The sequence below is a fragment of the Sceloporus occidentalis genome, unplaced genomic scaffold (genome assembly GCF_023333645.1).
Source record: "Sceloporus occidentalis isolate IW3139 unplaced genomic scaffold, rSceOcc1.0.p SCAF_4, whole genome shotgun sequence".
NCBI lineage: Eukaryota > Metazoa > Chordata > Lepidosauria > Squamata > Phrynosomatidae > Sceloporus > Sceloporus occidentalis.
In genome coordinates, this window is record NW_028316984.1 from 22,375,721 (window position 1) to 22,388,437 (window position 12,717).

The 12,717-nt window shown below is 48.9% G+C and overlaps 1 protein-coding gene across 1 annotated transcript in view; it reads right to left on the reverse strand.

The window, feature by feature from the left end:
- Positions 1–12,717, reverse strand: part of LOC149313611 (aldehyde oxidase 4-like) — a 73,132-nt gene that overhangs the window by 26,383 nt on the left and 34,032 nt on the right. The window contains exons 16-21 of the mRNA XM_089523237.1: positions 12,429–12,543; positions 11,249–11,368; positions 10,494–10,590; positions 9,996–10,120; positions 7,452–7,585; positions 5,695–5,782 (exon numbers count right to left, since the gene is read on the reverse strand). Coding sequence (XP_089379363.1) covers positions 5,695–5,782; positions 7,452–7,585; positions 9,996–10,120; positions 10,494–10,590; positions 11,249–11,368; positions 12,429–12,543 — 679 coding nt within the window. The remainder of the gene's footprint in view (positions 1–5,694; positions 5,783–7,451; positions 7,586–9,995; positions 10,121–10,493; positions 10,591–11,248; positions 11,369–12,428; positions 12,544–12,717) is intronic.

Here is a 12,717-nt window from a genome sequence, read left to right on the forward strand (position 1 = left end):
AAAGTCAATGGCTGGGACCAGACAGCAGCCTTACAGACATCCTCCAAGGGGATCCCCGACAGGAATGCAGAGGATGTCGACATTGACCTTGTGGAATGGGACCGAACCCTGCCCGGGAGAGGTTTGCCCAAAAGTTCATAGCAGAGGTGGATGGTACCAGCCACCCATTTAGAAAACCTCTGCGCAGACACAGGCAACCCCTTCTTCGGCTCCGAGTAGCATTGGAAAAGTCTCTCGGACCGACTGGAGGCAGCAGTTCTGTCCAAATAAAACGCCAATGCCCTCCTGACATCAAGAGAGTGCAGGCGTCACTCCGCATCCGACGTCGGGTTGGATGCGAAGGTAGGCAGTACAATGTCCTGGCACATGTGGAAAGCAGACACTACCTTCGGCAAGAAAGTAATGTCTGTCTGGAGGACCACCTTGTCCTTGTGGAACCTCAAGAATGGTTGGTCCCTCCGCAAGGCACAGAGTTCGCCCGCACGGCGGGCAGAGGTGATGGCCACAAGAAAAGCGGTTTTCCAAGTCAGTAGTCTCAAGTCCGCCGTGGCCATCGGTTCAAAGGGCTTGGCTTGGAGCACGGACAGTACCGCCTCCAAACTCCAAGCCGGAGTCGGTACCGACACAGGAGGATACAGGTTGGCACAACCCCTGAGGAACCCCTTCACCAAGGGGTCCTTGAAGAAGGAAACCCTCCCCCCGAACTGATATTTGGCACAAATGGCAGACAAATAGCACTTGATGGATGCGAGAGATAGCCCCTCATCCAAAAGTGCCATCAAAAACTCCAGCACCACTGGAGTGGACACTTGAGCAGGAGACAAGCCCTTTTGGTCCAGGAACAGGCCAAATTTCCTCCACTTGGAAGCATAGGACCGCTGGGTGGAAGGTTTCCTTGCAGCCAGGATCACCGTCCTCACCACCTCTGGCAGGGAAGTCAGGGCTGTATCCTCCAGGCTACCAGCGGCAGGCTCTCGATGTCCGGGTGGAGAATCCTCCCGTCCTGGATCGACAGCAGGTCCGGACGAGGATCGAGGCGGAGAAAGCATCTCCTGGAAAGGTGAAGAAGGGATGCAAGCCAGGGCTGTCTCGGCCACCACGGGGTGATCAGGATCGCATGCGAGCGGTCCGTTGTCATCTTGGACACTACCCTGATGATGAGAGGGAACGGAGGGAACGCGTAGAGAAGCTCCCCCGTCCAGAGGAAGGAGAATGCGTCTCCGAGGGATCCCTCCATCGACTTCCTGGAGCAGAACTGGGGACAGTGGGTGTTCCACCTGGTCGCGAAGAGGTCGATCCGGGGGGTTCCCCACCGGTCGAAGAGGTCGCTGACCGTCTCGGGATGGAGCCTCCACTCGTGGCACACCGACGGGGATCTGCTGAGGCGGTCTGCCAGGTCGTTGTTCTCTCCCGGAAGGTGAATCGCCTGGAGGAGGATTTGTCTTTGGATGCACCAGTCCCAGATGCGGAGCGTCAGGTCGAGCAGGGTCTTGGATCTGGTGCCTCCTTGCTTGTTGATGTAATACATCACGGTGGTGTTGTCCGTCCTCAGGAGGACCACCTTGCCTGTGACGGCGAACCCGAACGCCCTTAATGCCTTCTCCACTGCCAGCATCTCCAGGGCGTTGATGTGGAGGAGCTTGTCTTGGGCAGACCACTTGTCCTTGACGACCAAGTCGAGCAGGTGGGCGCCCCAGCCCTCCAGGGATGCATCGGTTGTGAGAGTCAGCTGCGACTGGGGCTGATGGAAGGGCATCCCGGTGCCGACGTTGTGGAAGTCCAACCACCATCTCAGGGAAGCCGCTACCGGTCTCGGTACCGTGAGCCACTTTGACGGGGGGTCCTCCATCGGAGAGAGGGCGGAGAGGAACCAGGATTGCAACGGTCGGAGACGAAGCCTTGCCCAAGGCGTGACAAACGTCGTCGATGCCATGTGGCCCAGAGCGACTTGGACATCTCTGGCCCTCACCTTTCTGTAGGAGATGCAAGGTCTGAGCGACGCCGTCAAGGCCTGGAAACGGTCTGGAGGGAGAAAGGCGGAGCATCTCTCGGAGTTGAGAATGGCCCCGATGAACTTGACCTGTCTGGTTGGTATGAAGTGGGATTTTTCCCTGTTGACAACCAGTCCGAGGGAGTCCAAGAGGTGCAGGGCGAATGAGACTGCCTCCTGCAGTTCGAGTTGTGACTCGGCGGCAAACAGCCAGTTGTCCAGATAAGGGAAGACCATGAAGCCCTTCTGATGAAGGTATGCCACCACCGGTGCCATGCACTTTGTGAAGACCCGAGGAGCCGTGGCCAAGCCGAAGGGAAGGACGTTGTAGCGGTACAAGGTGGAGCCGACCGCGAAGGCGAGGAATCTCCGGTGGGACTCCCGGATCCCAACATGGAAATAGGCGTCCTTCAGGTCGACGGTCGCGAACCACAGGCCCTGGCGGAGCAGAGGCAGAATGGAAGCCAAGGTTACCATCCGAAAGCGACGGTATTCAAGGAACAAGTTCAATTGCCTCAAGTCCAGGATGGGTCTGATGCCCCCGTCCGCTTTCGGTACCGTAAAGTACCTAGAGAAGAAGGCTCTGGGACATTGGTTGGGTGGTAAAGGGGAGATGGCCCCTTTTCCAAGCAAGGTGCGCACTTCGTCGAGAAGGGTGTCCGAGGGGGGAGTGGACATGAAGGCTCCAGTTGGAGGGAGCTCTTGGAACTCGAGGGCATATCCCCTACGGACGATGTTGAGAACCCACGAGTCCGATGTTATTGAGGCCCAGGTGTTAGCGAAGGGCCTCAAAATGTCCAGAAAGAAGGGGGGTGAGAGGGAGGCGAAGTGCGCTGCGTCCCTTCAGGCTCTCTTCTTCCCCTGGTCGGTGTCCTGCCGACGGGACTTGCGGTACCGAGGCGGGAAGTTACGGCGGCCAGAGGAGGAGGAAGACTGCGAGGGGTAGCGACGTCTCTGGGAGCCCTGCTGTTGGGACTGTCGATCCCGAGGGAAGGTCCCCTGTGACTGACCTTGCGGCTGCCACGGGCGCTGACGCCTTCGAAATGGAGAAGCAGGTGCAGAGGACATGCCATGCTTCTTAGCTGCCGCCTTCATCCTGAACTTCCTGTTCAGGCGGTCGTCGGTCTCCGCATGGAAGAGTCCGGTCCCGTCGAGTGGCATGTCCTCGATGGCCGCCCTGACGGTCGGGTTGAGATCCGAGGCCCTCAACCAGGCGTGTCGCCTGAGTGCCATGGAAGCAGACATGGCCCTCCCTGCGCAGTCAGCCATATTTCTGGAAGTGGTGATGAGCCAACTTCCAATGGAGTGAGTCTCGTCCCTGACCTCAACCAGCTGCCTCTGGACGTCATCCGGGATGTCCGGGATGAGAGGGGAGATACGTTCCATGAGGGTTTGAACGTATGCCCCCATGCAGGCGGTGTAATTGCTGGCCTTTACCGCAAGGGCCGCTGCCGAGTAGGCCTTCTTGGCCAGGCCATCCACCTTCTTCGCCTCCCGGTCGACGGGGGAGGTAGCCTGTTTCGGCACGAAGCTGTGTTGAGCTCCCTCAACAATAGCCGAATTGGGCCTGGGGTGGTCAGCCAACCAGGGACAGCTCGCCGGGGGGACTCTGTAGAGAGACTCCACCTTGCGGGACGAGGCAGACAGGTTGGCCGGAGAGTCCCAAGACCTTTGAACTATGGTCTGGAGAGATGGCAGCAGAGGAAGGCAGGGTGGTGTGGGCACCCGTCCGTGAACCCGGCGTTCCACCGGATCCTGAGCATCATCGTCCGGGAAAGAAAGCTCGATGTCGAGGGCCCTGGCCATCTTCACGACGTGCTCACTAAAGGAACGGACGTCGTCCGATGGGGAAGAAGGTTCAGGATTGTGCATCCTCTGGGGCGACGCTGACACCGAGAGGACATCTTCTTCCTCGGATGGCACCTCGGACGGGGGCACGGGTTCGTCGTCGGAGTCCAAGTCAGAGGAGAGGACATCAACCGCTGTGACTTGGGACTTCGGATGGAGCGAGATGGGATCAGCCGAAGAGCATGGGCGCCGTCGAGGTGGGGATGGAGGCCTCTCGAACACGGAGACGGCCGGAACCGATCTGGCCGAGGTGCCCTCCTGTGGGTCAGCTGGACGAGGGTTCAGTCTAGTGAACTCCCTGAGTGCCACTTCCTTCGTGACCGACATGAAGTACCGGCCCGACTGGGTGTCAAGGAACAGATCCGGTGCCTCTTGAACACGGGGCGGCTGCCCGTCGTCTTCGTCCTCGGAATGGGGAAGCGACAGTGCTCCAGAAGGAAGGACAGGAGCGGTATCGTCGGTCCCGTGGACGAAGTCCATGGTGGGCTGAGGGGGAGGCGTGTCCGGTACCGGAGACCGCTGTACCTCAGGCGCAGTTTGCTCTGGAACAAGAGGAGCTGCCGGAGTGGAAGCGCGGGCCTTCTTAGAAGGAGAGCGCCTCTTGTCCTTCGCCTTAGACAAGTCGGTCCCGGCCTGCTCCCTGGAAGGCTTCCCTGGACTTCCTAGAGCCCGAGTCACGGCCCACCTTGTCATGATGCCTCTTCTTACCCGATCTCGGGGTCTCCTCCAACGGAAAGAAGGGATTTTCCGGAAGGTCCAGGAGGACGGCAGTCGCTCCAGATGAAGAGGGCCCTGGGGACCGTGTCTTGTCCGAGGACGGGACATGGGTCGCTTCCGCAACCGAAGCCGACTCCCTCGGCTTGGAGGCGTGACGAGCTGCCTTGGATGCCTTAGAGGATGAAGGCAAGGCGAGTTGGACCTCCGTCCCGGTCCCTTTGCTCGCGTGCGAACCGTCCGGTTTCCTCGCAGATTTAGGCGCCGGCTCGGTACCCCCAGTCCCCGATGTTTTATGGGGGCGCTTGGAGGGTTTGTCGGTGGCACTGGGCAGTTTGGAGCCACGGGCCACATCGGAGGTGGTGGGAGGGACTGTCCCGGCCGGGACACACACCACGCTGGAAACGGTGGTCTTGGCGGATATCACGCTGGATACGCTGGCCCTGGAAGATGAAGCCGGGGGCGCGGAGGGCGGGACAGATGGAGCACGAGAACCTCCCTCTTGTACCTTGCCCAGGGCGATTGCCGAGGTGAGCCGGGACTCACGGTTCTTCCGGGCCTGGGAAGAAAGGGACCTGCAGAGCGAGCAGGACTTGGTGTCGTGGTCCTTGCCGAGGCAGAGAAGACAAGAAGAGTGCGGGTCCTGGACGGGCACCTTGCCCCCGCAGATGTCACACTTTTTAAAAGGTGCAGGCATCTTGAAAGGACGACACAGCCGAGGGAGAATCCGAGAACGAAGTCAACAGTCCGAAGTTCGAAGTTACCAGGGGCGGGAGACAAAGAATGGTCAAGAATACAGTCCGAGGTCAAAACGAAAGTGATTCCAAGCAAGCAAGAGCAAGCGAAAGTTCCCTGAAGCAGCTAGCGCGGCGGAAAAAAGGAACTGGGGAAAAGAGCAGGAAGGCAGGGGCCTTATAACGGGTGGGCGGAGTTACCGCCAAAAAGTTTCTATATGTTGCAAAGTAAACTTTGCCCAGTGATTCCAGAAGTTTCCGAACAGCACTGCGCAGGCGCAGTGAAACCCATTTGTATGATTCGCAGAGACCACGAAGAAGAAATGCATATTCTAGCTCCAAATAGGCCTACACAAGGGGGTCTTTCATGTAACGGAGACAGACTTTATTGGAATCAGTAGTTCTTACTTTATATTTGCCCCAAAGAGGATGTCGACCACCAGTTATTAGCATGTCATCAGAACGCTCCAGGATAAAACGGACAGGAGAGCCAGTTCTAAATCAAAACAAAGCCTTACATTATGTTCAAGATAAGCTGCTAGAAAAACAAAGTGTCGCTGCCAACTAAATGTCTTTGAGTTACAAAATATGCATGCTGTCTCCCAAGTTGTATGTGACAGGGCCAAACATATAATGCCTCAGGTGAAGAACAAAATGGTTCCCACTTCCATTCTGTGTCCAAAGGCCACGGTGTGGCCACTAAATCATTTGTTAACAATAGTGATGGATGGACATCTTTCCTCACACCTCAGGCTGCCAGCTAGCTGGGAGAAGGGTAATAAGGCAGGTGATATGGTCCAAAATTCTCTTGTCCATATCTTGCTACTATATCCACCCTGTGTCTGTCACAGGGTTCTTGTCCTAGTTCTTATACCAGTTTCTGGTCATGTAATATATCCCACTCATCCACCTACCTATATGATAGCCATCACATTTCCACCAAACTAAAGGAGAAGACCAGAAGACCATGATGTGGGTAAATACAACCATTAAACCAGAGCACACTAATTATGACCAGAGTTATATATGGTCTTTGAACATTCTGAATTACTTGTCATGTCCGTTTTTCAGATCTGGAATATATCAGTCCATCCAGTGGCAGCACTGGGAAATTTGTAGTGGGTGGAGGAAAAGACATAGTGAATCTCTCTTTATTGCTTTTGGAAAAAACATTGAACTTATAAGAGGTTATTGCATTAGTTTCACTGCTAGGATAGACCCAGGATATAACTTTCTTAAGGCAGATCTTATGGCATTCACTCATCACCAGGCAGTATGCAGCCCGTATGCAACCTGGGCTTCCCTGGGCTTGTCCAATATCTTTTCAAGAACGCAAAAATCCTGTTTGTGAAAAGCTGCAAGAGAAGCCTGGGTTGCATACGGATTGCATACTGCCTGGCGATGGGTAAATGCGATCAGGTCTGCCTTAAGAAAGTTACAACCCAGGTCTATCCTGGCAGTGAATCTAATGGGCTAATCTCCATTGTCCAAAAAGCTATGCTGAAACCTCTATTCCAAGTTAGTATTGATGTTATGTGTAACCATCACTTAGTATTTTTCCAAGTTAGTGTAAAGAAGTGCAAGTTCTTGTGATATAGCTCCTTGGGTTTTGTCAGGTTTCGCTAGTTGTTATAGCTGCCAAGTCTGGTAGCTTCATTCTTTTGGGGGGCTCTTTCTAGCAATTTCTTGGATCTGTACTTGGAATAAATGAAACTAGCTGTGCTCCTAAATTGACTTCAAACACTCCAGTGAAATCTGCATTGTCAAACTCTGCTATGTGTCCTTACGTTCTGTCCTACCTAGGTTGGCAGTGCTAATGCATGATGTCAAAGAACTGGGAATTTACATCAGGGTGGGAGAAGTACCAAACTCTAATTTCATTGTGTAGCAAAAAATATGCAACAGTAGTGGTGGGGAATTTCTGAGTGCATACTGCCTCTGAGTGCAGTATGGAAAGAAAAAGTTCCAAATCTGAAAGGATTATCAAGGAGCCTCAATTGTAAGCAGAAATTCCAGGGTTTGGTGATGTTACATCCTAAACTAACAGTTGCTTTTCCTCATGCAGAGCTGCTGGAAGCTAGAGGAGATACTGTACAAGAGGTTTTATATCCCAACTCTTTATTTTAGGTGGTTTCAGGAAGATCATAAAGAAAGACAGCACATACTTGTGTGCAGCTACTGCTGCAGCTGCTGCAAAAAATGAAGGTTTTGTTATTTTGCCTCCAAAAGCTCCTCCCACTCGTCTTGTGTGGCACATGATCCTGTTGGCCTGGACATCCAATACTGAAGCCACCAATTCCTAGAAGAAGAAGGAAGAGGAGGAGGAGAAAGGATTCTTTTTTTAAAAATTATACACACATGAGATCTCCCTTAAAAAACAAAAACAAATGGTCTATACTGAATTCTGTACTTTCTTTTCTCCCAAGGAATTGCAGAATTTATCAAGTCTTTGGTGTTTTGGTGTCCAGGGAGAGGGACAATTTAAGAGGTCTTTCTTCATCTTCAGTCAGTGAGGTTTGCAACTCATTAATGAACTATAATCTTCGCATACCATCTCTCAAAAAAGATTAAACAAGGATTCCATGTAGACTGTACAAGGCTTGATGGTACAGAAATGTCAGCCTGGGCACATGATTATGTACCATGTCCCTACTCTGCTCTTCTCAAACTGGATGCCATCTCAGGTTACTGTCATGGCCAGCCTTACCAATAGGCAGAGCGAAGCAACCACCACACGCAGCAATTTTATGTGGGGGAAGGGTCATGATAAAATGCAGCAAATGGTTCATTATTAATATTTTCTTGTTGTATTTTAATGCCCGGAAAGAGAAGTGCTTGTGGGATTTTCTGCTTCATGTGTCGCTATAACATGTCCAGCCTTGGGCATAATATACACTTTGGCTTTGGGGCAGGAATGCACATATTTGTTGTTGTATAACAGATACAGTTGTTATACAGCTGTCTACATGCCTATAACAGATATACAGCTACAACAGATACAGCTGATATAACAGAGGATTAGCTACACATCTTGTATGTGACTGTTTGGTTTTCCCACACTGTCACCTCTGGTCAAAGAGATTTTGCTAGATTCTGAAATGCCACAGAACTTGGAAAATCTGTTCAGCAGAAGTGATGGTGGGATGGCTGTTCTTTGGGGAACAGCATGATGTCTCCCAGAATCAATCTGTTTACTGGGGGAGGAGGGAATTATTATCTCAATTTCAGTCTCACAGCCTAGTGAATGTAAATAGAGAAAGGGTATGTGTCTTAATTTACCCTGCAAGAAATGAAGGATAATATGTCAAACATAGGCCAGCTAGAAACTGAATAGTAGTTGCCTTTTATTTTTCCATATCCTCCTGGGCACTTTTACACTACATAATTACAGCAGTATGATTCCACTTCAGCTGCCATAGCTGTTTCTTGTGGAATCTTGGGATTAGTAGTTTATGGAGAGGCACTTAGAATCTCCAGCCAGAGAATTCTTCTCTGGTGCCCCTGACCAAACTACAAACCCAAGGAGCATTGCATGGGAGGCAGTCATGGCAGAGTGGAATCATGTGCTAGAATTGTGTAAAGCAGAATCACAGTGCTACAAATGTGGACTGCAGTCCCTTTCATCAGATGCATGATGAAGACTATGGGGTGAAGCAAACCACCCCATAAGAGTGGCTCCATGCTGCCCCTGGGATTGGGCCCACAGCAACTGCACGCTGCAGGCCCGATCTGGCACTCCTTTTTAAAGCGGCTTAAAGCCACCCTTGCCACCGCAGTGGTGACTTTTCACCAATTCCTTGGTGCAGCATGTCTAAACACTGTGCTGAAGAAGGGACGTGACGCCACCCACTATGCAGTCCTTGGATTCTATCAGAAGTAAATAGATATTGCAAAGGTTGGGGATAATGGGTTAAGAGAAATAAGAGTTGTGGGCTGAAAATATTTAGTTTAGCTATAGACTGGATAGGCTGGGGGGGGCAGATACTGATACTTTATTATTTGTTGCAAGAGGCCTGGAGTGTCAGTATAGTAGAAGGTGGTGTTAGAAACTGTTAGTTAAGTATAAAAGGGGGGGGAGCAAGGGGAATTTGTAGATGGAAAAGGAGGGAAAGGTCTGTTGGAGGTGGAGTTACTGGAGATTTTATATATTGAAATTGCTGGAGATGGACAGTCTCAGCTTAGAAGCTGAATGAGTCACAAGTGCTGTCTTGGAAATCATCAATAAAGTGCTGTTTGTTTTGCATAAAACCTGACTGGTTGATTGATCCAAGAGCTGACTAATCGTTCTGACAGGTGGGCGGTGTGACATCTGCATTGGAGAGGAGTCAGGGCATCTGACATGCAGTTGCCACAGTCCCACTCCAGCCCAATGCTGGCATTTAATGCCAGTCTGTTTAGTCTCTGTGTCTTTGAATATTTCATCTTTAATAGCCTACCCTTTTCAGATTCTCATAAGTTTGATGTTGCTATGTAAATTGAACTTCTGATATTGTGTTTTAATGTGTGTGTTTTTATTTAAATGTTTTGTATCTATTTTTACATTTTGTACATCAATTGATTACAATTAATATTGTTGTCACTATATTATTCATTTTGACAACATCCAGTTTTAAGGTGTGTGTGTGTGTGTATATATATATATTCCATGACTCCTGATGAAACCATAGCACAACTTTACCTTGTTGGGGGTCAAAGACGGGTAACCTCACCTGCACATTTGTAGCATCCTGTGTAGACACATATACATCCATTTCCTTATCCTCTTTTCTTGGAATAACAAACACACTATTAGTTTCCAGGTAAAAATGTTCTTGACCTCCAACATGAATTTCACCTGTTTTAAAATAATGCATATGATAACACTGCATTTATTTCATCCCAATGCCCTAATGGGAAGGTGTTTAAAGGAACAGAAACCATATATAGGGTATGGAGGGACAACCAAGATAATCCAAAGCAAAAGAAAATATGAAGAGATACAGAGATATTTTTGCAGACAAAAGAAGGATTTACAAAGCTAGGTCTTTTGTCTGAGCTGAAACAATATCCAATGCTAAACCTTTCACTTCAGATAACCTTATTGGTCCATATGGAGAAACTAACCAGTGATATATTTCAGTGACATGTGAATCAGCTGACTGAATCCACCTTGCAGAAGGATTGCTCTCCTGTCATTAAAACCCCATCCAGGGCTGACAGTGATTTACCTTCAATGATTTTGTCAACTGTCTGAAAAGCCTTTTCAACGTTTCCTTTTTCTATTTTCCTTATGTCTGTCAGGAATGAGTTATGCTCAATTGCCTCCTGAAAGAGAAGGGGAAATTAATGTTCAGTCCCAGAAGAATATAAAAAACAAGACTGCTGTCACTGTTGTTAGTTTTTAAAATGTGCTGGTGTTCTTTCCTGGTACATCTGCTCTGAGCTCACTACAGCTACGGTTGTCTTGTGCTTAATATGAATGGGACAACATGCTCGTTTGCCTGTCGATTCTCTAAAATGTATAAGGCGCAAGCAGAACTTTTCTAAGGTCTTCACCAGATGGGGAAAACCAGGGGTTTAAACAGCAATTATCCCATGAAAATTGTGCAACTGCAATTAACATTTTCACACAACACCGCAATTAAAGTGCCATTATCCTGGGAATAAACAGGCAATAAACGGCAACAAATTATTCATGGGGGCTTTCAAAGTGGATTAGGCACATTTATTGAAGTCATAGCTGCCAACAATAGAAGCTACATGGAACCAGGTGCTCAGAAGGCCAGCAGCATTGGAGGCCTGTTGCCTTCATGCCTGATTGGTGGGCTTCCTAGGAGTACCTGCCTGGCCACTGTTAGTAACACCTTTCTAGGCTAGATGGACCCTTGCTCTGATCTTGAAGGGTTCATCTTATTTCCCCACTAGTTAAGACAGAACATAAGAGACACACCCTCAGTCTTCAAAAACAGAGGCTAATTTTTACCTGAATTGTCAGAATCAGTTCCAGATCTTGATACTCTATTTTCACTTTGCTTCTGGCATTCTTTGCACATTCATAGGTCTCTGCAACTATACCACAGATAATGTGTCCAATGTAGATTACCTACATAAGAACCAACCAACATGAAACTGAGTGGCTTTGGGGTGGTAATGGCATAGTTTTGAGCCACCCCAATAAACATGGTCTTAAGTCTAGTGGTTTTCGAACTGTGCTCCAGAAACTCTGAGCTTACTTGAAGGTCTTCTTGGAATGCTTCTGATACATTCTGCAGCGAAGAGATCAGTATAGGTTGGACAAATTTCCCTGAAAAACAGCTTACCTCCTACCAGTTATGGCGGCTATGGTTGAAATGTTGAAAGATAGGAAATGCATCACATACAAAGGTAAGAGATACATGATCCACATCTCCCAGGGAGCTCATTTGCATAATATTTGTATAGATTAGTTATACATAAAGATGCTAGTTTATAAGTCATTACTATAATTTAGAAAATATGACTGGATAATGTATCTGCTGTTCAGGTGCTCACTGTTTCAAAGCCTCTTCTGGTTCTTCCTTCTTTCTCTTTAATGAGACTTGGACTGGAAAGTCCTTCAACCAGAGGAAATCTCCTTTGTAATACAAAGGGACATGGTGAAAATCTACTCTCATGCAGTGTTGATTGGAACCCTTAATATTTCTCATCAAAGACCTTTAGTGATGGAAACAGCTACAAGTGATTATTTTCACTTATCTAGAACTGGTTGAGAACCAATGTGGTGTAGTGGTTTGAGTTTTGATCTAGCACTCTGGGAGACTGGGGTTCGACTCTCCACTCAGCCGTGGAAACCCACTGAGTGACACTGAGCAGGTCACACTCTCTCAGACTCAGAGGAAGGCAAGGGAAAACCCACTCTGAACAAATCTTGCCCAGAAAACCCCACCTTAGAGTCACCATAAGTCAGAAATGACTTGAAGTCATACAGCAACACAGAACTGGTTAGCTTGTTCCTCCAAAGCAATTGAGTTCTGATGATTTAACTGCAATTATTTAAGCAGATAATCATAAAAACATCTTTGGCAGAGGGAAAAAATAGATTTAGGACACAATTCTAGATCTGCTTATTTGAATTCAATGAGGGATTTTTCCAAGCAAGACAAAAAGCCCAAATCAAGATGTACCTCATCTTCAGCAAACACTTTCTCTTTTCCATTGCCATTTTCCCCTGGAATATCATTAGCTGTTACTACAGCAACTACGCCTGGCTCTTCCAATGCCTTTGATACATCAATGGATCTGAAAAAGTAAAGGATACACACACACACACACACACACACACACAAACACACACACACACACACACACACACACACAAACACACACACACAAAATGTATGTTCCAGTTTTGGTCATAACCAAAGATAATGGAAAGATGAATCTGTGAATGTATGCACCTGTTCATGATTTAAA